The 26,759-nt window shown below is 43.4% G+C and overlaps 1 protein-coding gene across 4 annotated transcripts in view; it reads left to right on the top strand.

The window, feature by feature from the left end:
* abcc5 (ATP-binding cassette, sub-family C (CFTR/MRP), member 5) overlaps positions 1-26,759 on the top strand; it is a 194,304-nt gene that overhangs the window by 83,883 nt on the left and 83,662 nt on the right. For all 4 annotated transcript variants that reach the window (XR_011934457.1, XM_072474195.1, XM_072474194.1 and 1 more), the window contains 3 exons: positions 4,996-5,199; positions 11,974-12,117; positions 23,171-23,270. Coding sequence is in view for 3 of the 4 variants with exons in the window: in XM_072474195.1 (XP_072330296.1) it covers positions 4,996-5,199; positions 11,974-12,117; positions 23,171-23,270 (448 nt within the window). In the remaining variant the exon portion in view is untranslated. The remainder of the gene's footprint in view (positions 1-4,995; positions 5,200-11,973; positions 12,118-23,170; positions 23,271-26,759) is intronic.

Genomic DNA, 26,759 nt, shown 5'->3' with positions numbered 1-26,759 from the left:
AGATTTGCTAATGTGGTTCAGGTGGGTTTAAACTAGTATGGCAGAGGATGGGAACCGGAGCAGCAGGCCAGCAAGTGTAGAGACTGGAGAAGAGCTTGAGACTAAGACCAATATAGCTAAAAGGGAGAGCAGGCAGAGGGAAGTCTCTGATCTCAATGGGTCTGGAGGTATGGAATGTGTTTGCTTCAACGCAAGGAGTACAACAGGTAAGATGGATGAACTGGGAACTTGGGGAATTATGATATTGTTGCTATTACAAAAACATGGTCAAAGGAGGGCCTGGACTGGCAACTTAACATTCCGGGATGTCGATGTTTTAGACGAGACAGAGGGGGCAGCAGAAATGGTGGGGAAGGTCGCAGAAAGGGTGGGAGAATTGCATTACTGGTTAGGGAACATATCACAGCTGTGATGAGGGAGGATATCTTGAAGGGATCTTACAATGAGGCATTATGGGTAGAGCTCATGAATAGGAAGGGTGCAGTGTATCTAAATTTGCTAAGAATACAAAGCTCTGTGGGAATGTAAACGATGAGGAAGACAAAGGCTGCAAATAGATATGAGCAGGCTAAGTGTGGAAAACAGGATGGTGGATGGAGTAGAATGTGGGGATGTTTGGAGTTATTCACTGAGAGGAGAAGAGCAGAATGTTTTTTATAAAGGCATGAAATTTGTAAATTTTCATGTTCAAAGGAACTTGGATGTACTAATACATGGAATGAAAAGTTACTCTGCAGGTGCAGCAAGCAATTAAGGAGGCAAAGTTACTCTGCTGGTGCAGCAAGCAATTAGGGAGGCAAGTGGCATCTTGACTTGTATTGCAAGAGCTTTGGAGTACAAGAATAAGCAGGAATTGGAACAAAAAACAGGGCTTTGGTGGGACCACATCTGGCAAACTGTACAATTTTGGTCGCTATATTTAGGGAAGGATATACTTGCATTGGAAGCAGGACAGTGAAGGTGTACCAGATTGGTTCCTGGGATGGGAAGGATGTTCTATAATGAGAGTAAATTGGGTCTATATTCTCTGGATTTTAAAAGTTATCTCATTTGAAACATAGAAAGATTCTGAAGGATATAAACAAAATACTACGGATGCTGGAAATCTGAAATTAAAAACAAAATGCTGGAAAAACTCAGCAGGTTGTGATTGCTCCATCGTTGAATACATTTCAGATTGAGATCGACAGATTTTTTTGTCCCTCAGAAAATCGAGGGCGATGTGGAGAGGGTGGGAAAGTGGAATTTAAGCCAAAGATTAGCTATGACCAATATTAGTATTGAATGGCTGAACAGTTTGATGGTCATCAGCTTACTCCTGCTCTATGCTCTATGGAATGGTACCAGGGATGCAAGACTCCAATTATGTGGAGAGATTAGAGAGGCTGGGATTGTTCTTACAGGCGAAAAGGTTAAGGGAAAATGTTCAAAATCATAGTTTTGATGGAGAAACTTTTTCCAGTGATAAGAGGACTCAAATGCATTTGTTTCAGGTAATTGGCAAAAGAACCCGACGTGACAAAGGGAAAGTTACTCAACAAGTTGTTCTCTAAAATCTACTATCTGAGGGTGTTGGGTGCAGGTTGAATAAAAACTTTCTTTGAGTAAAGATTGACTGGAAAATTTATAAGGTGAGGGAGAAGGAACAGGGACATGTCCCAAATTTGATAGTTCTTTCATAAAGCTGTAACAGATGATGGGGTAAATGGCCTCTTTCTGTGCTGTGTCCTTTTATGATTCTATTTGGATTGCTAGATATCCTCCATTCCTGTCTCATTTTCAACAAACTATTTGGAAACTGGGTCCGGCATGCCCTCGCTGGGTTCCATTTTAGTTCACTAGTTATGTTCCCACAAATGGGGCTGGATTCTCCGCCGTCGGGATGCTCTGTTTTGCCTGCAGCCCGGGGGTTTCCCGACGGCGTTGGGCTGCCCCACAATGGGAAACCCGGTGTACCGGAGCATCCCGCCGGCATGCTGAACCAGAAATCTGGTGCAGCGGGATGGAGAATCCAGCCCAGAGTTTCAAGTACCTGGCATGAAAAAAGACTTTCCTTGTTTGGTTTCACTGATGAGCCCAATTTGTAAATCAGTTTTCACTGGCAACTCTTTGGACTTACTCCAACTTTGCAAATTTACGGCTTGTTTCAAGTTGTATTTGGATGAACAAATTGTCACCTTGTCATTCTTTGTGCAATTGAGACAGCAAGTTTCCTCTATTATGTAAATACTTGCAGAAGCTCAATTTATTGCACTGAAATTTAAGCAGTGTCAGCTATTTATCTCCTTTGATGCAAGGACATGAAGGAAAATGGCGATTGAGTGGATAGCTGTGTTATTGGAGAAGTGCAATTATACTGCTTTCTATGGGGCAATTTAAGGGTCATTTCAACTATTCCACAACTACTGCTTTGGTATCTATTTCAGTCAGTTTCTAGTTAGCATGTACAAGACAGCCACAAGAAGCAGTCCTCATGTAGCTGAAACATTTAATTGCAGCACATAAAACTGGTTTAAAAGCTGAAGCATGGTTTTTGAGCCAAAACTACTATTTAGTAGTCTATGTTGTGAGGAAGATGAATGTAGATTACATACCTTATAAATATTCTTCACCGGATCTTGGGAGAATTTGGCAGTTTTTCGGGGTATAAATTGAACATGGGGAAGAGTGAGATGTTTGTGATCCAGGCAAGAGGGCAGGAGGAGAGACTGGGAGAGCTGCCGCTTAGAATGGTAGGGAAGAGATTTCGCTATCTGGGAATCCAGGTGGCTCGGAAATGGGAGGCACTGCATAAGCTTAATCTATCCCGGTTGGTAGAGCAAATGGAAGGGGACTTTAAGAGATGGGACATGCTCCCGTTATCACTGGCGGGGAGGGTAGAGACGGTGAAAATGATGGTCCTCCCCAGATTTCTGTTTGTCTTTCAGTGCCTCCCCATCTTCATCCCTAAGGCCTTTTTCAAGCGGGTGAACAAGATCATTTCGGGCTTTGCGTGGCCGAATAAAATGTTGTTGGAGCGTATTTGGGGGGAAGATGGGTTGGCGCTGCCGAACTTCTGCAACGACTACTGGGTGGCTAATATAGCCATGATTAGGAAGTGGGTAATGGGGGAACGGTCGGCATGGGAGCGGTTGGAGGCGGCGTCATGTAAAGGCACCAGTCTGGGAGCATTGGTAAAGGTACCTCTGCCGTTCTCGCCGGCCCGATACTCCACATGTCCGGTGGTAGTGGCGGCACTGAGGATCTGGGGGCAATGGAGGAGGTATAAGAAGGTGGAGGGTGCGTCGGTCTGGACCCCGATTTGTAACAACCACAGGTTTGCACCGGGCAGGCTGGATGGCGGGTTCCAAAGCTAGCAGAGGGCAGGAATTAGAAGGATGGGGGATCTATTTATAGACGGGAGCTTTCCCAGCTTGAAAGCTTTGGAGGATAAATTTAAACTGCCGCCAGGGAATGGTTTTAGATATTTGCAAGTGCGAGGCTTCCTGAGAAAGCAGGTACCGGCCTTTCCGCTGCAGCCGCCACGGGGGATACAAGATAGAGTAGTGTCCGGTATCTGTGGTGGGGGAGAGGAAAGTGTCTGATATCTACCAGGAGCTGTTGGAGGCGGAGGAAACCCCGGTGGAGGAGCTTAAGGGCAAGTGGGAGGACGAGCTAGGTGGAGAGTCAGAGGCCGGTCTATGGGCGGACGCCCTAAGCAGGGTTAATTCCTCCTCTTCATGTGCCAGGCTTAGCCTAATACAATTTAAGGTGGTCCACCGGGCACACATGATGGCGGTGAGGATGAGCAAGTTTTTCGGGGTAGAAGATAGATGTGTGAGGTGCGCGGGAACCCCAGCAAACCATGTCCACATGTTCTGAACATGCCCAAAGCTGAGAGGGTTTTGGCAGGGGTTTGCGAAGGCAATGTCCATGGTGCTGGGAACTCGGGTGGTGCCGAGTCCAGAGGTAGCGATCTTTGGAGTGTCAGAAGATCCGGGAGTTCAGGGAGTGAAAGAGGCCGATGTCCTGGCCTTTGCCTCCCTAGTAGCCCGGAGACGGATCCTTTTAATGTGGAGGGACTCGAAGCCCCCGAGTGTAGAGACCTGGGTTAGTGACATGGCTTGAGAAAATAAAGTTTGCCTTAAGAGGGTCAATGTTGGGGTTCTCTCGGAGGTGGCAGCCGTTCGTCGACTTTCTCGGAGAAAATTAAAATGTCGACAGAAACAGCACTCTGAAGGGGGGGGGGGGGTAGCAGGCGGATAGGTGTTAGATGGTTGAGGTGTGTGAAGAGTGGGTCAGGTGGGGAAATGTTTATTTTACCATGTCAGTGTTATTGTTTTTGTTACTGTTATAAAAATTTTGCAAATACCTGAATAAAAATATTTTTTTGAAAAATAAATAAATAAATATTCTTCACATATCTTTTGCCTCTGAAAAATCTTGTGGACCGTTTTTACGTTAAAGTTAATGTAGGTTTTCACAATTTTTAATATATATATATATGTTCCTTTGCTCTGTGGAGTCATATCCTTTGATAAAAGGCCTTTGTTCAAAAGGCTTATGACATCATATTTCAAAATAAATCTTTTGTTACTTTTGTGCACAAGTATGCCCTTAAACTTAATGTTTCTCTTATGCTGCCATATAATATTCAGCTGTACTATCATTTAAAACTTGAATGGACTCCATAACCTATTAGAAATCATCCCAAGTTTGCCTTTACTGACCTGGAGGTGCCCAGGTATCTTAATAATATTACTACTACATTTGTACTTCTGCATAAAAAGAGCTAATAATGATTGAAAAGCTCATTGATTTCTTTCCAATGACAAGACCGCAAACCATAATTTGTTGTAAAGTCCTGAGGTTGTGGAAGGTATGTTCACTCATTTAAAACTATGGTAAAGCTGGAGCTTATTTTCAAAGCAGAATGCTTGTATTGCTGACTTAGCATTGAAGCCAAAATTTTACTTCCGTAGTCTAATAGTACACTGATATTTGATTGGAATACAGGTAGGAGAACATGGAGCTAACTTGAGTGGAGGACAACGGCAGAGGATCAGTTTAGCACGTGCTCTGTACAGTGACAGGAGCATTTACGTCTTGGATGATCCACTCAGTGCATTGGATGCCCATGTCGGAAATCACATCTTTAACAATGCTATTAAAAAGCAGCTGAAGTGGAAAACTGTTCTCTTTATCACCCATCAGCTCCAGGTAATTTGCATCAAGGGTAAAGGAGCTGCTGATGTTTTAAAATGCCAAGATTCTTTGAAGCAGGCACACAAAATATGAATTAAAATTTCTTCTATTTCTTTTGATAAATGCAGGCTTAATCAGTATTATATATGCTCAAGTTATATTGTTACACAATTTATTTCTGATAATGTGTATGTCTAAATAATTAATCCTGTCAGTTTGAGATGAGATTGTTTTTGACACTACCGAGACATAGTTCCAAATAATTTTCTGCTTACCAGGCCATTCCGCATTCTAATCAGCGATAGTGAAGATAATATTTTGTTGCAATTGCAACTTGTATAGAACATAGAACATAGAAAATACAGCACAGAACAGGCCCTTCGGCCCACGATGTTGTGCCGAACCTTTGTCCTAGATTAATCATAGATTATCATTGAATTTACAGTGCAGAAGGAGGCCATTCGGCCCTTTGAGTCTGCACCGGCTCTTGGAAAGAGCACCCTACCCAAACTCAACACCTTCACCCAACACCAAGGGCAATTTGGACATTAAGGGCAATTTATCATTGGCCAATTCACCTAACCTGCACATCTTTGGATTGTGGGAGGAAACCGGAGCACCCGGAGGAAACCCACGCAGACACGGGGAGGACGTGCAGACTCCGCACAGTCAGTGACCCAAGCCGGAATCGAACCTGGGACCCTGGAGCTGTGAAGCAATTGTGCTATCCACAATGCTACCGTGCTGCCCTTGAGAACAAATAAATCTACACTATATCATTTAACCGTAATCCATGTACCTATCCAATAGCTGCTTGAAGGTCCCTAATGTTTCCGACTCAACTACTTCCACAGGCAGTGCATTCCATGCCCCCACTACTCTCTGGGTAAAGAACCTACCTCTGATATCCCTCCTATATCTTCCACCTTTCACCTTAAATTTATGTCCCCTTGTAATGGTTTGTTCCACCCGGGGAAAAAGTCTCTGACTGTCTACTCTATCTATTCCCCTGATCATCTTATAAACCTCTATCAAGTCGCCCCTCATCCTTCTCCGTTCTAATGAGAAAAGGCCTAGCACCCTCAACCTTTCCTCGTAAGACCTACTCTCCATTCCAGGCAACATCCTGGTAAATCTTCTTTGCACCTTTTCCAAAGCTTCCACATCCTTCCTAAAATGAGGCGACCAGAACTGTACACAGTACTCCAAATGTGGCCTTACCAAAGTTTTGTACAGCTGCATCATCACCTCACGGCTCTTAAATTCAATCCCTCTGTTAATGAACGCGAGCACACCATAGGCCTTCTTCACAGCTCTATCCACTTGAGTGGCAACTTTCAAAGATGTATGAACATAGACCCCAAGATCTCTCTGCTCCTCCACATTGCCAAGAACTCTACCGTTAACCCTGTATTCCGCATTCATATTTGTCCTTCCAAAATGGACAACCTCATAAATTTCAATGTTTGTGGAAGGAGCTGATATTTGTAGATCATGTTTTTATGTAAATTGTTATTGATTATTGTATAAATTTTGTGTAACAGAACTTGGATTTTCCCTTTAAGTTGAGAGTTGGAAAGGATAGCCATGATAAACCTTGTTATGATCCCAGCTGATGTTACGACTGGACAGTCAGGTCCCAGAGCGAAACTCCTTCTCAGTAGATTGTAACATTTTTTTTGTTTAGAGATGTGGATGAACAGTCACGGGACTTATGGTTAACTTTTAACAAAAGAATAAAACATTTATTAAACAAGAAAATATTAACTATAATGCAATACCTCTTCACCCCACTGAGAAGTTTACAGATGTACACAGATTTGTATGGATAACACAAGTTACAAAATGTATCTCGTGCTCTAATTTTCTCAATAAATATACAGTCCATATAAACCAACAAGTCAATTGTGGTCAGACACACCACACTCTGAAACCAAGTAACAAATGCCACTCAATACAACCTCTGTGGACTTCTCATCAATATTAAGATATCACCAATCTTTTGATTTACCTCGAATGTCTGGCTTCTCATCTAACCGACTTTACATCTGGTTCCTGCAGATTTCTCTTCAACGCCAAGCTCTTTCTCTGCTTTTTACTTGAATTCTATGATTCTTTAACTTAACTGTCTTCCTGAGACATTCCTTTTGTCCCTCACTCTCTTGTTTTTGGACTTTCTTTTGTTCTTTTGCAAAGTCTACTTTCTGCAGCTCTCTGATCTTGTCCAGCTTCTGGTTCCAGCATAAAATAAATTCTGTCCCTGGTTACTAAGCAATAAGCAATAATCGAGTTTTCATTTAAGCCCTATTTGTTTTCACATTGTAAACTCTCATTGTCATGCATGCATCTAAGCCAAACTGAAGTAATTGACCCTTTCAAATGCAGAAACACAAAATTAAGCTTACTTAAAGCTATTCCTAATACCCGCAAATACATAATTTTAAACTAATTTTTCCTGACACTTGCTATGTGCCAAAATACTCAATTGGGAACCTCTTGTAGAAAGTGTGATATTGGAAGGATATGTTAGTGCAGAGATTTTATCTGCTGCTTCAAATTAATTCATTTGAGAGGGAATATCACCTGGTTGGAATGCACCAAGAAATTAACCTCTTATTTAGTTAGATAAAGTATTTTGTTTATCTAGACACATTAGTTTCACTTTGAGCAACTTGAATACTTGAATAATTGAATGATTAAGTGCATCGGTATTTATGCATTTTGATCAGGAAAAATCAGAGATAACTTAACTCATATGTGACTAATTCTTGAACCAGTAATTGTCAGATTAATAATAATCGCTTATTGTCACAAGTAGGCTTCAATGAAGTTACTGTGAAAAGCCCCTAGTCGCCACAATCTGGCGCCTGTTCGGGAGGCTGGTACGGGAATTGAACCTGTGCTGCTACTACCGTGTTCTGCATTATAAGCCAGCTATTTAGCCAAGTGTGCTAAACCAGCTCCTGCATTCTGTTTGATATCATTTTTAGTGTGATGACTTACTCTTAGAGCAATCTGTGTGCCAGGTATTGCAATCTTGCCTTTGCAGCCCAGAGTGAAAGAAACTTCAATATTATAAGCTGCCTTGAAATAAGAGTCTTCAGGGTGGCTTTTCAGCTTTGGAATTGCATTTAGTACTTTCCAGTTAGTATATGGAGATTGGTTGAAAAAAAAAACAAGGAACATTGGGAGATATAACAGACCAGAGGAATTATTTTAAATCTTTTCAGAGTTGCCTCCTGATATAAGAACATAAGAACTAGGAGCAAGGGTAGGCCATATGGCCCTTCGAGCTTGCTCCGCCATTCAATGGGATCATGGCTCATCTTTTGTGGACTCAGCTCCACTTTCCCTTCCGAACAGTTGCCTCCTGATATAAGAACTAGGGGCAGGAGTTCGCCATATGGCCCTTCGAGCTTGCTCCGCCATTCAATGGGATCATGGCTCATCTTTTGTGGACTCAGCTCCACTTTCCCTTCCGAACACCATAACCCTTTGTTTCTTTGTTCTTCAAAGAACTATCCATCTTTATCTTGAAAACATTCAATGAAGGAGCCTCAACTGCTTCACTGGGCAGGGAATTGCATAGATTCACAGAAGAAGATTCACAGTGAAGAGGTTCCTCCTAAGCTCAGTCCTAAATCTACTTCACCTTATTTTGAGGCTATGCCCCCGAGTTCTGCTTTCACCCGCCAGTGGAAGAAACCTTCCCGCACCTATCCTATCTATTCCCTTCATAATTTTATATGTTTCTATAAGATCCCCCCGCAGCCTTCTAAATTCCAACGAGTACAGTCCCAGTCTACTCAACCGCTCCTCGTAATCCAACCCCCTCAACTCTGGGATTAACCTAGTGAATCTTCTCTGCACACCCTCCAGCGCCAGTATGTCCTTTCTCAGGTAAGGAGGCCAAAACTGAACACAATACTCCAGGTGTGGCTTCACTAACACTGTATGCAGTTGCAGCATAACCTCCCTAGTCTTAAACTCCATTCCTCTAGCAATGAAGGAAAAAACTCCATTTGCCTTCTTAATCACCTGTTGCACCTGTAAACCAACTTTTTGCAACTCATGCACTAGGACACCCAGGTCCCTCTGCACAGCAGCATGTGTTAATATTTTATCATTTAGATAATCTCTTTTGCTGTTATTCTTACCAAAATGGATAACCTCACATTTGTCAACATTGCATTCCATCTGCCAGACCCTAGCCCATTCACTTAGCCTATCCAAATCCCTCTGCAGACTTCCAGTATCCTCTGCACTTTTTGCTTCACCACTCATCTTAGTGTCATCTGAAAACTTGGACACATTGCACTTGGTCCCCAACTCCAAATCAATTGCGAACAATTGTGGGCCCAACACTGATCCCTGAAGGACACCACTAACTACTGATTGCCAACCAGAGAAACATCCAGTAATCCCCACTCTTTGCTTTCTATTAATTAACCAATCCTCTATCCATGCTACTACTTTACCCATAACGCCATGCATCCTTATCTTATGCAGCAAATTTTTATGTGGCACGTTGTCAAAAGCTTTCTGGAAATTCAGATAAACCACATCCATTGGCTCCCGTTATCTACTGCACTGGTAATGTCCTCAAAAAATTTCACTAAATTAGTTAGGCACGACCTGCCCTTAATGAACCCATGCTGCATCTGTCCAATGGGACAATTTCCATCCAGATGCCTCACTATTTCTTCCTTGATGATAGATTCCAGTATCTTCCCTACTACCGAAGTTAAGCTAACTGGCCTATAATTACCCGCATTCTGCCTATCTCCTTTTTTAAACCGTGGTGTCACGTTTGCTATTTTCCAATCCGCCGGGACCACTCCAGAGTCTAGTGAATTTTTGTAAATTATTACGAGTGCATTTGCAATTTCCCTAGTCATCTCTTTTAGAACCCTGGTATGCATTCCATCAGGGCCAGGAGACTTGTCTACCTTTAGCACCATTAGCTTGCCCATCACTACCTCCTTAGTGATAACAATCGTCTCAAGGTCCTCACCTGTCATAGCCTTATTTCCATCAGTCACTGGCATGTTATTTGTGTCTTCCCCTGTGAAGACCAACCCAAAAAATCTGTTCAGTTGCTCAGCCATTTCCTCATCTCACGTTATTAAATCTCCCTTCTCATCTTCCAAAGGACCAATATTTACCTTAGCCACTCTTTTTTTGTTTCATATATTTGTAGAAACTTTTATATTCTGAGCAAGTTTACTCTGATAATCTATTTTACTCTTTATAGCTTTTTTAGTAGCTTTCTGTTGCCACCTAAAGATTTCCCAATCCTCTAGTCTTCCACTAATCTTTGCCACTTTGTATTATTATTGGCCAGGGTTTAGAGAACACCAAAGTATATGATGGAGTTCACCTGATCTACAATTTTGAATCGATTTTGGTTATGGGGAGCACAAGGGCCCACTTTACAGATGTGATGCAACAGAGATCTAAAGTATTTTAAAAAACAAAACAATGTTTATTCTATGAATCCCGTTACCATTTTCTAAACACACAGTAAACACCTTATCAACTACCAACACTGATAACCCCCCAAAAAGATACAGTACTCTCTAGGTAACCCTTAGTAACTTTCCTAACAACATCCATAAGTCAAAAAAAGCCTTTTTAACAAAGACAGTAGGTTTGCATTCTTTACAGAAACAGGTATTACTTTGAAATCATCAAATGATCTGGAAACATTTTTTAGCATGAAGAGAGAGAGGCCAAAATACATTTGCTTGGTTTGAATGCAGCTCTCCAACTGAAAGCGAAACTAAAGCACAGAGCCAAAAGAGCTTCCAGCTCAGAACGAAAGTAAAAAGCAGAATCACATTCTAGCTCCACCCACACAATGACATCACTGCAGCCATTTGATGAAAGACACTTTTCTTAAAGGGACTCTCACACGACAGTATGCATTTTCCTTCAATTTGATACTCTACCTTATTTCCTTAGATATCCACGGTCTCTTTTCCCTCTTTCTACAGTCCTTCCTTTTTGTTGGTATAAACTTTTGCTGAGCACTGTGAAAAATCGCTTGAAAGGTTCTCCACTGTTCCTCAACTGTTTCACCATAAAGTCTTTGCTCCCAGTCTACCTGGGCTCAACTCTCTTCTAATCAAAATGTGTTCATCAATTTCATTGCTAATTCGTTTTAGTTTTATTGTCACATAACTTTAATTGCTGCTTATTCTTGGTAAGTACTAGTCGGCTTGCTTTTTTTAATAGAATTTACAGTGTTTGAAATCAGGCTGACTGCCAGGAGTGCAATTATTTTCTTTTAATCTGAGTGTCACAAGCAAATTAAACATTCATGAAGTGGTCAAAATTGATTGAAAGAATGAAGATGACTCAGGAAAGCGATCTACTACTCTCAATTTTTAAGTTGATGATTAACCGTTAAATTCACAAAAAGTTGAATTAAATGAGGAAAAAATGTTTTTTTGGGGGGGAAATAAAACCGTTTGTTATCGTGATGGACAAGATAAAGCAGGAGAGCAGAAAATTAGGGCAACTTGTAGTTGCAGGGGTAAATGCACCAATCTTGCAAGCTGGCAAGTTACTTTGTTTTTCAGTTTAGCATTATTTACAGATAATTTGTCTATTGCTAAGAGGTGAGAGGAATTTATTTCATTTAGCATAGTGTTTGTTGACCAGTACCATAATTTTCATTTGGTCTTAACCAATAAAATATAATTTTGAAACAACATGGCATGACATTGTGCGTGAGTTGTAAAAATGCATAAAGGAATTAATTTAATCTCTGTCTAATTTGAGCAGTATTTGGTGGACTGTGATGAGGTGCTGTTGATGAAGGATGGCTGTATAACTGAGAGAGGGTCTCATGAAGAATTAATGATCTTGAATGGTGATTATGCAGCAATGTTCAACAATCTACAGCTGGGAGACACTCCACATGTTGAGGTAATTTTATATATCAAATAAATACAAGTTAAGTGTATTCGGTGTATACGACATTTGCATTTTGATCTATTGTGATCTCTTAAAATGGTGCGTGGTCTTCAGATTCCAGATACTGTGCTGATAGAAGGTGTTGTGATCTTAACTTGTACACCTTGTATTATACACCTTAACTTGTATTTGGGTATAATGGGGCAGCACATAATGGTACAATGTATCCCATTCAGGAAACAAATTATTGACGGGGGCACTCAAGATATGTGTAAGAGTAAAGAATAAACTTCCAAAACAGAAAGATTATCAGCAAACATTTAAAAATGGAATTTAGGACTGTATTTTGGTAGGTTAAAGAATGCCACTGGTCATCAGAAATGTAATAGTGTAGAAGGATTCAAGGAGGTGGAAGGAATCATTTTGTTTAAATCTGTGATTTTTTTCTTATAAATTTGGAACACCCAATAATTTTTTTCTCCAATTAAGGGGCAATTTTAGCGTGGCTAATCCACCTAACCTGCGCATCTTTGGGTTGTGGGGGTGAAACCCACGCAGACCTCTGATTTAAATGGTACCAGTTGCATTTAACAACATGGTAACCGATCAGAAAACAAGATCACACCTTTATGGATAAATGCAAAGACTGAGGCACCTCCAGTGCTACCGTTTGGACCCCCATACTTGTAGTTCTATCTTTCTATCCCTGCTTCTGAATGGCGGTCTCCTTTGCTGTTATCATTCTATACTATAAGACATAGGAGCGGAAGTAAGGCCATTCGGCCCATCGAGTCCACTCCACCATTCAATCATGGCTGATTTCAACTCCATTTACCCGCTCTCTCTCCATAGCCCTTAATTCCTCGAGAAATCAAGAATTTATCAACTTCTGTCTTAAAGACACTCAACGTCCCGGCCTCCACCGCCCTCTGTGGCAATGAATTCCACAAACCCACCACTCTGGCTGAAGAAATTTCTCCTCATCTCTGTTCTAAAGTGACTCCCTTTTATTCTAAGGCTGTGCCCCCGGGTCCTAGTCTCCCCTGCTAATGGAAACAACTTCCCTACATCCACCCTATCTCAGCCATTCATTATCTTGTAAGTTTCTATTAGATCTCCCCTCAACCTCCTAAACTCCAATGAATATAATCCCAGGATCCTCAGACGTTCATCGTATGTTAGGCCTACCATTCCTGGGATCATCCGTGTGAATCTCCGCTGGACCCGCTCCAGTGCCAGTATGTCCTTCCTGAGGTGTGGGGCCCAAAATTGCTCACAGTATTCTAAATGGAGCCTAACTAGTGCTTTATAAAGCTTCAGAAGTACATCCCTGCTTTTATATTCCAAGCCTCTTGAGATAAATGACAACATTGCATTTGCTTTCTTAATTACGGACTCAACCTGCAAGTTTACCTTTAGAGAATCCTGGACTAGGACTCCCAAGTCCCTTTGCACTTCAGCATTATGAATTTTGTCACCGTTTAGAAAATAGTCCATGCCTCTATTCTTTTTTCCAAAGTGCAAGACCTCGCACTTGTCCACGTTGAATTTCATCAGCCATTTCTTGGACCACTCTCCTAAATGTCTAAATCTTTCTGCAGCCTCCCCACCTCCTCAATACTACCTGCCCCACCACCTATCTTTGTATCATCGGCAAACTTAGCCAGAATGCCCCCAGTCCCGTCATCTAGATCGTTAATATATAAAGAGAACAGCTGTGGCCCCAACACTGAACCCTGCGGGACACCACTCGTCACCGGTTGCCATTCTGAAAAATAACCTTTTATCCAAACTCTCTGCCTTCTGCTTGACAGCCAATCATCAATCCATGTTAGTACCTTGCCTCGAATACCATGGGCCCTTATTTTACTCAGCAGTCTCCTGTGAGACACCTTATCAAAGGCCTTTTGGAAGTCAAGATAGATAACATCCATTGGCTCTCCTTGGTCTAACCTATTTGTTATCTCTTCAAAGAACTCAGGTTTGTCAGGCACGACCTCCCCTTACTAAATTCATGCTGACGTGTCCTAATTTGACCCTGCACTTCCAAGAATTTAGAAATCTCATCCTTAACGATGGATTCTAGAATCTTGCCAACAACCGAGGTTAGGCTAATTGGCCTATAATTTTCCATCTTTTTTCTTGTTCCCTTCTTGAACAGGGGGGTTACAGCAGCGATTTTCCAGTCCTCTGGGACTTTCCCTGACTCCAGTGACTTTTGAAAGATCATAACTAACGCCTCCACTATTTCTTCAGCTATCTCCTTTAGAACTCTCGGATGTAGCCCACCTGGGCCCGGAGATTTATCAATTTTTAGACCTCTTAGTTTCTCTAGCACTTTCTCCTTTGTGATGGCTACCATATTCAACTCTTTCCCCCTGACTCTCCTGAATTGTTGGGATATTACTCATGTCTTCTACTGTGAAGACTGACGCAAAGTACTTATTTAGTTCCTCAGCTATTTCCTTGTCTCCCATCACTAGATTACCAGCGTCATTTTGGAGCGGCCCAATGTCTACTTTTGCCTCCCGTTTGTTTTTAATGTATTTAAAGAAACTTTTACTATCATTCCTAATGTTACTGGCTAGCCTACCTTCAAATTTGATCCTCTCTTTCCTTATCTCTCTCTTTGTTACCCTCTGTTTGTTTTTGTAGCCTTCCCAATCTTCTGACTTCCCACTATTTGCCACATTATAGGCTTTCTCTTTTGCTTTGATGCATTCCCTGACTTCCTTTGTCAGCCATGGCTGCCTAATGCCCCCCTCTGATAACCTTTCTTTTCTTTGGGATGAACCTCTGTACTGTGTCCTCAATTACTCCCAGAAACTCCTGCCATTGCTGTTCTACTGTCTTTCCCACTAGGCTCTGCTCCCAGTCGATGTTCGTCAGTTCCTCCCTCATGCCCCTGAAGTTACCTTTATTTAACTGTAACACCTTTACATCTGATTCTACCTTCTTTCTTTCAAATTGCAGACTGAATTCGACCATATTCTGATCACTGCCTCCTAAGTGTTCCCTTACTTTAGATCTTTTATCAAGTCTGGCTCATTACATAACACTAAGTCGAGAATGGCCTGTTCCCTCGTGAGCTCCATCACAAACTGTTCCAAAAAGCCCTCCTGTAAACATTCAATGAATTCCCTTTCTTTGGGTCCACTGGCAACATTTATTTACCCAGTCCACCTGCATATTGAAGTCCCCCCATGATCACTGTGACCTTGCCTTTCTGACATGCTGATGCGCTAAGCGTCAAGAACCACAAAGACATGTGAGACTTTAACTCTGGCTTTAATATACTACATGGGAGGCTTACCCGACACAGATGACCCCAGACAGAATGGGGCCGGTCCCAGAAGAGGGTTCTTATACTAACTCCCGGGGGAGTGGCTAAGGCGGTGCTCTCCGTGGCCAGGTCGGGTTACCTACCAGTGACCGAACGTCTGCAGAGCTACAGTACAATACACAGTATTACAGGGCCACGTTACACACATATTATATACTATGTACAGTGGTAGGGAAGTACAGTGGTGTATCACCACACATGCCCTTTCTATTTCGTGGTGCATATTGTGCCCCTGGTCCTGATGTTAGGAGGCCTGTACATAACTCCTGTTGCTGATTTTCTCCTTGGTTCAATTGCTGTGTTTTATTACCTTTGTTCTCGAGTCGCCAGATATCTTTATGATACCGCTACGAGGTTCAAGTCCGAGTAATGATCAATAACCCAATACACCAATTAGTAAGATTTAAATCAAAGCACATTTATTATACACAGTAATCGCTACTCATGCACAAATTCTACGTCTAAGCTACTTCTACAACTAACAGGCCTATACTTAACTTCGGATTGGCCCACCAGGTCAGGGGAACCTTTCGTTCGGGTTCTGAGTCTGCGGGATTCGAAGTTGATACAGATTGGTAGCTAGGAGCGCCTACCTCATAGCGAGCGTTGAATTAAGACTTACGGGCTTCGGTGATCACTGGAGTCACTGCACCGGTCACGGTCAATGTTGGTTCGTGTTGCTGGGTGACCCGGGCAGGACGCAGAGGTGAAGAAGAGAAGAGAGCGATTTGAACTTGGGGCTCAATTCTTATAGTCCCCAGGGGCTTCCCGCCTTTCGGGGCGGACCCTGTACTTGGTCTCAAGTGATTGGACTTTGTCCCAATCGCTTGGTTCAATTTTCTCCAATACTGGAGCGGTTCCCTGATCAATGGGCGGTCTAGAGGCGCTCGTTCACCTCCTTTGTGTTGGCTCCTGCTGGCGCCGAGGAGTCTGGCTTTGCTTTGTGTGTCCAAAATGTTACTTATTGTTCCCGGGGATTGCTCATTAGTATGCAGATGGCCGCTGGTATCGATGTTGTCTGGTTTTTGCAGCGGTAAATACACAGCAAACCTGCAGCCGCTGGGTTCTGTCTTGTTGGCTGACTTTCCTATCAGCCTTTGCCGTTCGCCATTTTAAATCGGGAGTTGGCCAATTTAGGTGGCTACACTCCCATTATGGTTTTTTTGCCTTTGTGGTTCCTCAACTCTGCCCACACAGACTCCACATCATCTGACCCTATGTCGTTTAGTGCTATTGATTTAATTTCATTCCTAATTAACAAGGCAACCCCGCCCCCTCTGCCCACCTCTCTCTCTTTTCGATAGGTTGTGAGTCCCTGGATGTTTAAATGCCAGTCCTGAACCCCCTGCAATCACGTCTCTGTGATGCCTACCACATCATACCTGCCAGTCACAATCTGGGCCACAAGCTCATCTACCTTGTTCCATACACTGCGCGCATTTAAATATAGCACCTTTAATTCTCTATTGACTGTCACTTTTTGTTTTCTTAGTGTGGTGGACCTTGGTTTACTGAGCCTTTCCATACACTGTGTCATATTTTGTGAGATGGGGACTATCGTAACCTCTCCTGAGTTCTGTCTTTTCATGCTTTTTTGTATTCCTAAGCAGCTACGCTTCCCACTGCTTACTTCACCTCTTGATTCCCTGACTTCCCCCCCCCCCCCCCCCCCCCCCCCCCCCCCCCCCCCCCAATCTCTAGTTTAAAGTCCTATTGACCACCCTATTTACTCTTTTCGCCAGAACACTGGTCCCGGCTCGGTTCAGGTGGAGACCATCCCAACGGTATAGGTCCCCCCTGTCCCAAAACTGATGCCAGTGTCCCATGAAAAGGAACCCCTCTTTCCCACACCACTCTTTCAGCCACGTGTTAACTTACCTTATTCTTGCCTCCCTATGCCAATTTGCACGTGGCTCGGGCAGTAATCTGGAGATTATGACCCTTGAGGACCTGTTTTTGAATTTGAATCCTAGCTCTTTATAATCTCTAAACAGGTCCTCTTTCCTAGACTTGCCTATAAGAATTGAAATGGGTGAAGATGAGACTTCATCTCATCAAATCTGAGCGAGCTTTGTTGAGCTGCTGATGTGTTTGTTTGTATCTGCCAGCTCTTGCATGTTGCAGCCACAAGACATCACCTGCCCTGACATACTGTGACTTAGTCCACTGTCCTAAATTAACCCTATTTGTGTTTTTAAATCTAAATCAAACAGCACCTCTTATTCACGCCTCTTGAGATTTCACACATAACAAATTCCGACATTTGCAAAATTCCCTGACAACATGGTGAAATCTGTACTCGGGTGAAGCTGCGCTGTGCTAATATTATTAATTCACTAGTTGTTTCACTTACCAGATTGTAATTTTCATCCTTTTGTCTGTCTTGGCTGTTTCCTCCCCCTTATCATTCTTTTTTCTTGCTGCACCATCTTCAGTTTCCTTCACTATTCACATTTCCCAATCCACCTCTATCACCTCTTCACACGAACTCCTCCTGTGCTATTTATTTAATTGTTTTCAAACCTATATACTGGAATCTGGCTTAATTTCCTGGGAGAAACACAATGGGAGTATTAAAAATACGAAGAAAAGTCAATAGCTGAGGGATAGAAGACAATATCTGGTGTTCTTTATTCAGCCTTCACATATGGAGAAAAGCGCATTCCAGTATATTTGGATTACATAGATCCAAAAGCCTGATTTTGTGTAGTTTAAAAAAAAACTATGAGCTGATTATGTCTATTTTACATCAGAGAAATTTAAAGTAACTAAACTTGCTTTTCTCTAAAATAAAGATAGATAGTACTGGAAATACTCCTAAGTCTGGCAGCATCTGTGGAGAGAGAAACATTTCCAATTGATGACTTTTCATCAGAATTGGAAAAAGAGATGTAACTGGTTTAAGTAAGTACAGAGACAGAGAAAGTGAAGGAGGTGGAAATGTTGCTAACTTTTGGTTGGTTCTTAATTTGGCTCTATTTAATCACGTTTGCTCAAGAGTCGCCAGGTATCTTTCGACACCGCCACACGGTGCCGAACCGAATACTGATCAATGACTCGATACACCAGTTAGTAAGTACAAAAGCAATGCTCATTTATTTACACACAGTCAAATCTACTCATACATAAACTCTACAAAACTAAACTATCACTAAGGCCTATACTTCGCTTCGGGTGCTCACTCAGTCAGAGGAACAATGGCCGTTCCTCGGTTCTGAGGCTGCTGGGTTGAGCTGTTTACAGGGTAGCAACTAGGAGCGTCTATCTCGTAGCGTGCGTTGACTTGGAACTTACTTGGTCTGCTGTAGCTGCTAGACTGGTTTCTCTCTTCGCTGAGAGCCAAAGCCAAAGGAGAGCGTTCTCCCTTGGGGGATACCTTTTATACTCAAAAGGGCTTCGCGCTCTTTTGGGCGGGCCTTGAACTTGGCCTCAACTAATTGGATCTTTCCCAATCATCGTATCGATTTTCCTCCAATAGAGGGGTTGTTCCCTGATTGCTGGGCGTGTCCTGTGACTGTCAGTCAGCTTTGTCTTCGCTTCTCCTGGCACCGGGGAGTCTGTCCTAACAGTGTGTATCTCAGTGTTTCCCTTTTGTCCCCGGAGATGGCTCATTAGTATGTAAATCGTTTGGTAGTTTCTGTCCTGTCTGAGCGTTTAAGGTTCTAATCAACAGACAGGGCTTGCACCTGCTTGTTTCTTAGCATTGTCCAATTTTCCCTGCAGTCTTTGCAAGTGTCCATTTTGTAATCGGGATGTGGCCATCCCAGATGGCTGGAGTATAAAAGAGATTAAATGACAAAAAGGATAGTACTGAGAGGCAAACGGAAATGCTAATAGGACAAGTGAAAAAGCAAAAAATGGATTTGGAGAAAGTGTAAGTAGAATAACCAACATAGTCACAAACAGCTTCCATGCAAAACAAAATGTGGCACAAATGACTTGTAGTTGATGATCTCAATGTTGAGTTCAGAAGACTGTAAAATGCCTAGTTGGATAATGGTCCTTGAGCTTGCTTTGAGTTTTTTGCAATAATATAGGAGGACAGGACAGAAAGATAACAATAGAATGTGGCAGATAATTAAAATGACAGGTGATTGACTGTAAGCTTGGGGTCACATTTACAAACTGAATACAGGTATTCTGTAAAGCTCTCACCCAGCCTGCATCCAGCCATCCCAATGTAGAAGAGATCACAATGTGAGTAGTTGTACCCTAAATTGAAAGAAATAAATCGTTGTTTAACCTGGAAGGAGTATTTGGGGCGTTGGACAGTTGGAAGGAAGGTTCTTTTGCATATTATAGGGGTTATTCTTAAGTCATGTCTATGGCTGAATGAGGTTCTTTTAGGCTTTTTTAAATTCGGAAGCTAAGGTTGAAAAGAATAAGAAAGGCTTTGCAAATCAAGAAATAATGTAGGTGATCTCAAGTTGAGACGCTAAAAGCCTGAAAATTGCAAAATGGAAAACTGAAGTCACCATGGGGTCCCTGGGAAGGAATGTGTTACCGAGTGGGGAAACTTGCAATGTAGCATGAAATAGTCTGAGCTCAAAAAGGACGAGAAAACAGAGCTTTAGAGTAGCAATTACCATAATATCTATTGAAATATATAACTTCATCTTAGCAGGAATGGAAAGATGAGGAAGAGTAGAATAACATATTTAGCAGTAAGCACGAGGTTGCTTTTGAGATGATTAGCCCTTCCACGTTTTTGAACAAAGATTCCTGGAAAGCTATTTTTGGTACAGGAACAGTGTCGAGCCTTGGGCAGATTTGAGCATTGTAGAAACATTTTGAAAATGTTTTTCTTGGTATTTCAAATAAGGGTTACAAAGTAAACAAGAAAAAATAAAGAAAATAAAATGGGTTTCACCTATAAAGTATTGTACAATGACATAGGTTTGAACGGCCAGCCTCGGGCCCCTCCTTGGCACCATAACCTTGACTGGGGTTCTAATGCTGGATAGTATTTACATTTGTTGAAAAATTTATTTTTGAATGAAAACCAAGTTTGTGACACTAAATAGAAAACTGAGTTTGGAGGTGGCAGTTGAGAAGATAGGGAAGCTTGTGATCCCAAGAATATCAATAGAAGGACTGATCTTCAATAATGGCTTATCTTCAGCGTTTGGTTTCAAATTCCACACTGAATCTTTGTAGATCATAATCTGGGCGGCAACGGTAACACAGTGATATTGCTCCACAGCGCCAGGGTCCCAGGCTCGATTCCTGGCTTGGGTCTGCATGTTCTCCCTGTGTCTGCGTGGGTTTCCTCTGGGTGCTCCGGATTCCTCCCACAAGTCCTGAAAGATGTGCTGTTAGGTAATTTGGACATCCTGAATTCTCCCTCTGTGTATCCGAACAGGCACTGGAGTGTGGTGACGAGGAGATGTTCACATAACGTCATTTCAGTGTTAATGTAAGCCTACTTGTGAGAATAATAAAGATTATTAGAGTATTATTAATCTTTATTATCGTCACAAGTAGGCTTACATTAACACTGCAATGAAGTTACTGTGAAAATCCCCTAGTCGCCACACTCCGGCGCATGTTCGGGTACACTGAGGCAGAATTCCGAATGTCCAATTCATCTAACAAGGACGACTTTTGTGGGAGGAAACTGGAGCAGCCAGAGGAAATCCACGCAGATATGGGAGAACGTACTTGCCCAGTGATAAACTGTTGTATTCTAAAATCACAACTTTGCCAGTTTGAAGACATCATTATTTTAATTGTCTCAGGAAATCTTGCTGTTGAGGTATAAAATAAAACTATTAAAAGGAGTTGTGATTTAGTTGATGCGAACAGAGCATGTGTCTTTTATATAGATGGGTTGGATGATTCTTGTAATCCAGGTAATTTGCTTGAGAGAGAAATTAGTAAATTCACTATCTGAAGTTGGCCATCAGTGTCTTTATTTGACATGTCAATGAGCTAATTATACTTATGCAAGATCAATCAATGCTAAGACAAAATTCCCATAGCAACGTTTCACCTACTCTAAAAAAATTAAAAAAATTCTGACAAATAAAGTCAAGTACTTGCAGCCAATTGAGCTTAATGTTCATAGGTTAAACTAACAAATATCTTTGGTCATAGTTTTAGGTTAAGAGGTAGCAGATTTAAAACCGAGATGAGGAGAAATTACTTCTCTCAAAGGGTCTTGAATCTATGAAATTCATAACCCCAGAGTGCAGTGGATGACTGGACATAGAGTAAATTTAAGGAGGAGAGAGACATTTTTAATTAGTAATGGGTTGAAGAGTTATGGAGAATGGGAAGGAAAGTGGAGTTGAGGCTGAGAGGACATCAGCCATGATCATCTTGAATGCCGGAGCTGGCTCGAGGGGCTGAATTACCTGCACCTAGTTTTTTGTGTTCTTATGTTACATCTTATTCACATGAAATGGTAAAAATGCATCTATATGTCCAATTGTTCAAGTTATACTATTGATTTGACATGGCCAAAGATGATACCGCTTCTTCATACAATGTTTTCCACATATTCAGACTTCTCTCTCTTCCTTGATCACCAAGCCATTTTAATTATCTTTGGACCAGTCACTGGCAACCATGTATGGTTTCTTTTGAGTCTAAGCAGCATGTGCTATCTCCTTGGTGAGGCTCATGTAATGATATGTAGACAGACATGTAACTGAAGGGTTAATCACAACACCTAGCTGTGGCATGACCACTAGAGGGCATTACAAGACCCACTATATAATAAGAGCTCCCAGAGGCTCTCTCTCTTTCCAGCAGGAGTTACCAGTGAACAGCAGTGCAGCAGAGAGTATCCCACGTGTTGCTTAGATACAGTTTGTACAGTTAGTTATCCTTGCTTTATTGCTTGAGTTAGTTGAGTAGAGTGTCAAACTCATTCATTTGTTTTATCATTACTTAATAAATTCTTTCAGTTTACTTTGAAGACTCGAGTGTTCTTCAACATCATCTACAGTTAGTAACGACTTATATTATTTAAACCCAGTACTATAACATGCTACCAGGAGTAGCAATATAATATAACAGCTCACTCAGCAATTTAGCAGAGAAAACAAATGCATGGAGTTGTTCTTGAAACTACATATTAGCCTTTTTCTATCAATGCCAAGATCAAGAAGTGCTTGGACGCCTATTGCTAATAAGCCAGCATAAAAGTGCAAGTCCGTAAGTCCTACCATCAGTCTTTTGCACCACTTTGGATACCGTTGTTTGTTGCGAAGATTGAATCAGAAAAGATGTTAGATAACTTGCACGGCAGGTATAGTTTTCAAGTACTGTGAATTTATCTTCTACCTGCAAATATTCCTCTTTGCCCAACCTGGTATTTTTCTTTCCAATTTAGTTTAATTTATGAAAGGTTGATTACTCTCAGGGTCTCACTTATCAGCTTCTTTCGTCATGGTAAAGTCAAGAAAGAGGCTGCTATAGACATCAGAATGGAGGTCAAGAAAAATTTCTTAAAAGGACATGACTATCTTGTATCTTATTTATTTGTAGATTTGTCAAGGCTGAGCATTTTTTTTAAAAGAATAGAAATGTTTCGCTGGAAGTAATCTGTTTCCTGTTCTAGTACGAGGATTCGTGGCAATGTGCTCTCTCAATTTTCAAGCGTAATTAGATGAGGAGCACCAGTTAATTTCATGTGGTAAAATATTTACAAAAGTGAGAGCCTTAGCTTATCTCCATTCTGTTTTCTAATGTCACATTTTTGACTCTTTTTTTCAGGTAAATAACAAAAATAATCCTAACAATTCCTTAAAGAAACCTCAAGAAAAAAGCCAGGCCGGACCTGTGAAGAAAGAAAAAAACACAGATAAAGCAGCAGGTGTGAATTCATAACAATAGCTGCAATGCCATTATTGTAGGAATGTAGACAAGTATCCCAAGATGCTTCACATAAATTGAATTTTATTTTGAAAGGTGCTTGGCTAAGGTAATAGATTTCAGCAGGGATGGTCAAAAACCTGATCAGAGGTTGGTTTTGAGCAGAGTCTTAAAGGAGGGAAAGTAGGCAGAGGGCAGGATGGAATCTCTGGTAAGGATATGGGCCTGGATCCTCCGACCCCCCCCAGTGGGTCGGAGAATCCCCGGGGGGGAGGCGCGAATCCCACCCCGACGCCGGCTGCCGTGTTCTCCGGTGCCGTTTTCCGGGCGGCGGCGGCAGGATTCCCGCCACGCCTGTCGGGGGCGTTGACAGCAGCCCCCCCCCCCTGACAATTCTCCGGGCCCCAGTGGGCTGAGCGGCCGTCCATTTTTGGCCAGTCCCGCCGGCGTGAATCACTCACCTCGCGCACGGTGGGACCTGGCAGGTGATGTTTGTGGGGGCGGTCCACGGGGGTGCGTGGGTTCCGACCCTGGGGGGAGGGGGGGAGCCCCACGGTGGCCTGGCCCTCGATTGGGGCCCACCGATCTGCAGGCGGGCTTGTTCCGTGGGGGCACTTCTTTCTTCTGTGCCGGGCCCCTGTAGGGCTCCACCATATTGCCCAGGGGCCGGCACGGAGAAGAGAGCGCCCCGTGCATGCGTGAAAATACGCCGGCCGGTCTGCGCATGCACAAGATCACGCAGGCCGTTCCGCGCATGCGCAAACTCGCGCCAGTCCATCGGTGTCGGCTGGAGCAGCGACACCTGCTCCGGCATCCACCTAGCCCCCGGAAATTCAGAGAATTCCGCATTTTCGGGGGGCTGTTGACGCCGGAATGGTTGGCGCTGGTTTTCCCGCCGGCCTGGGGTCTCAGTCCCCAGAAGGGAGAATCCCGCCCATGGTTTTTAAGTATACTCTTCAACTGCAAAACAATTTTAAAGTGCTCGGCACTTAACAAAATTACTAACTTTTCAGATGCCAAGCGAACTCTCAAATCCAGCATCTGGAGCTATTTCAGCGATAACATAGAATTACATTGGGACAAATAGCGCATGCATTTAGAAAGTACCTTATGTCACTTCTGGTGGCGGCTATGGAGGAGTAAGTCGCACATTTGGTGGCTCCCGCTCTGGTTGTACTTTTGGACCTTTCCCCAGGACATTTTTCTGGTTTTAAACAGCAAGTTCGAAGGCTGAGGCAATTGGGCACCGTTTCCACGCATCGGTGTATGGAAAAAATGACCAAAGGTGCACGAAAGGGCAGAAACAAAAAGTCAGTCACGAGCTGTGTTAAAGCTGCAGCGGGAGACAGTATGGCTGAGGGCCGGACCCCTGGGGTGACAGCGCAGCGACAAACGGACCCAGTGATGCAGGCCATTCAGGATGGTTTCACCAGGCAGAAGCGGGAATGCTTGGACCCCATTAAAGAATCAATTGATCGGCTAGGGAGCAGACTGGACTCCCAGGACCGGGCGATTCAGAAGGTGGAGAAGGTGCTGCTTGAACAAGAGGAGCATGAAACAGCGGTGGAGCTGGATGTGGGGATGCTTCGGGAACAGCAGAAAAGGCTCCTGGAGAAGGTGGAGGACCTTGAGAACCGGTCCCATCGGCAGAGCTTAAGAATCGTCGGGCTCCCGGAGGGGGCTGAGGGTGCAGACGCTGGGGCATACGTAGCGGGTATGTTCGAAAAGCTGCTGGGGGAGGGGGCATTCCCCCGACCGTTGGAGGTGGACAGGGCGTACCGGGCGCTTGCTAGGAAGCTGCGAGCGGGTGACCCTCCGAGGGCAATGGTGGTGAGATTCCATAGGTTCCTGGACAAGGAATGCATTCTTCGGTGGGGTAAGCGAACGCGGAATTGCAAGTGGGAGAATAGCATCCTGCGGGTGTACCAGGACCTGAGCGTGGAGGTGGCGAGGAAGAGGGCAGGCTTTAACCAAGTCAAATCTATTTTCTTCAAGAAGCAGGTGAAGTTTGGTCTGCTGTATCCGGCGTGTCTTTGGGTCACGTATGAGAACCAATACCACTATTTTGAGTCGCCCGATGAGGCGCTGGACTTTGCGAAAAGAAGGACTTGTGGGAGTCTGAGAACTCTCGGACTTAGAGACAACTTGTTGGCTATTATTGGATCCTTTTTTCTGTTTTTCTGTGGTTTTTTTCTTTTCTCCCCCTTGGTTTTTGGTGGGTTTTGTTTTCTGTTTTTAAATTGGTTATGCCTTCTCTTATTGTTTTGTGTCTGTTTTTGGAGCTCTGTTTAGAGAAAGGTGGTGGGGGGGGAAGTCGATTTTTCATTTTGGGTTTTTTTTCTCGGTAGATGTTGCCAATGTCCCTTTTGTGGGTTTTTTTGTGTTTTTATTGATGTCCACTTTTGTGGGATGGAGACATGCCTGTTTGAGTTTCGGTGGGTAGTGCTTTTGTCTTTGTGTTTTCTTGCTGCTGGGTGTTTGGGGATTGTTAGATGAGGGAATTTGTTTGTATGGGAGGGGGGACGGGAGCGAGGGAACAATAGGTGGGAGACTTCTTGGCGCCAGGGGTGGGGACCACCAAGCTAGCTGGGTGAGCTCGCTCACGGAAGCACAGTGGGGGTGGGTGTATACGCTTAGTTTACTAGATGGGTTAGGTTTTAGAGTAGTGTTGCTGGGGGTGGGGGGGGATGGGTTCTGCTGACGAGGGAGGGACTTCGATGGAAGGCCACTGAGAGGGTCGGGGTGGGGGCCTCCGTGGGGCGGGCCGGAGGAGGCACGGCGCATGGGCTGGAGGCGGGCCCAAGAAAGGGGATGGCGGGGGGGCACTTTGCCCCCCAACTAGGTTGATCACCTGGAATGTGCGGGGGCTAAATGGGCCGGTAAAGAGGGCACGTGTGTTTGCACACCTGAGGGGACTGAAGACAGACGTGGTAATGCTGCAGGAGACACACCTTAAAGTAGTGGACCAGGTCAGGTTGAGGAAAGGCTGGATTAGTCAGGTTTTCCACTCTGGGCTGGATACAAAGACTTAGAGGGGTTGCGATTCTGATTAACAAGTGGGTGGCATTTGAGGTAGGGGGAATAGTCTCGGATGTGGGAGGTCGATATATCATGGTTAGCGGCAAGCTGCAGGGGATGAAGGTAGTGCTGGTCAATGTATATGCGCCAAATTGGGATGACGGTGATTTTATAAAGAGGCAAGATTCCGGACCTGGATTCGCACAAGCTGATTAGGGGAGGGGATTTTAATACGGTTATTGAACCAGGCCTGGACCGGTCATGCTCGAGAACGGGCAAGGTGCCAGCAATGGCAAAGGAGCTGAAAGGGTTCATGGAACAGATGGGGAGAGGGGGGGTCGATCCATGGAGATTTAGGCAGCTGAGGGCCAAGGAATTTTCTTTTTACTCCCACATACATAAGGTGTATTCCCGGATCGATTTCTTTGTTGTGGGTAGGGCCCTATTGGCGGGGGTGGTGGACACTGGGTAC

This window comes from Scyliorhinus torazame, chromosome 14, assembly GCF_047496885.1.
Source record: "Scyliorhinus torazame isolate Kashiwa2021f chromosome 14, sScyTor2.1, whole genome shotgun sequence".
In the NCBI taxonomy this organism is placed as follows: domain Eukaryota; kingdom Metazoa; phylum Chordata; class Chondrichthyes; order Carcharhiniformes; family Scyliorhinidae; genus Scyliorhinus; species Scyliorhinus torazame.
Note: the sequence above shows the minus strand (reverse complement) of the source record. Positions and strands in the feature narration are given on the sequence as shown.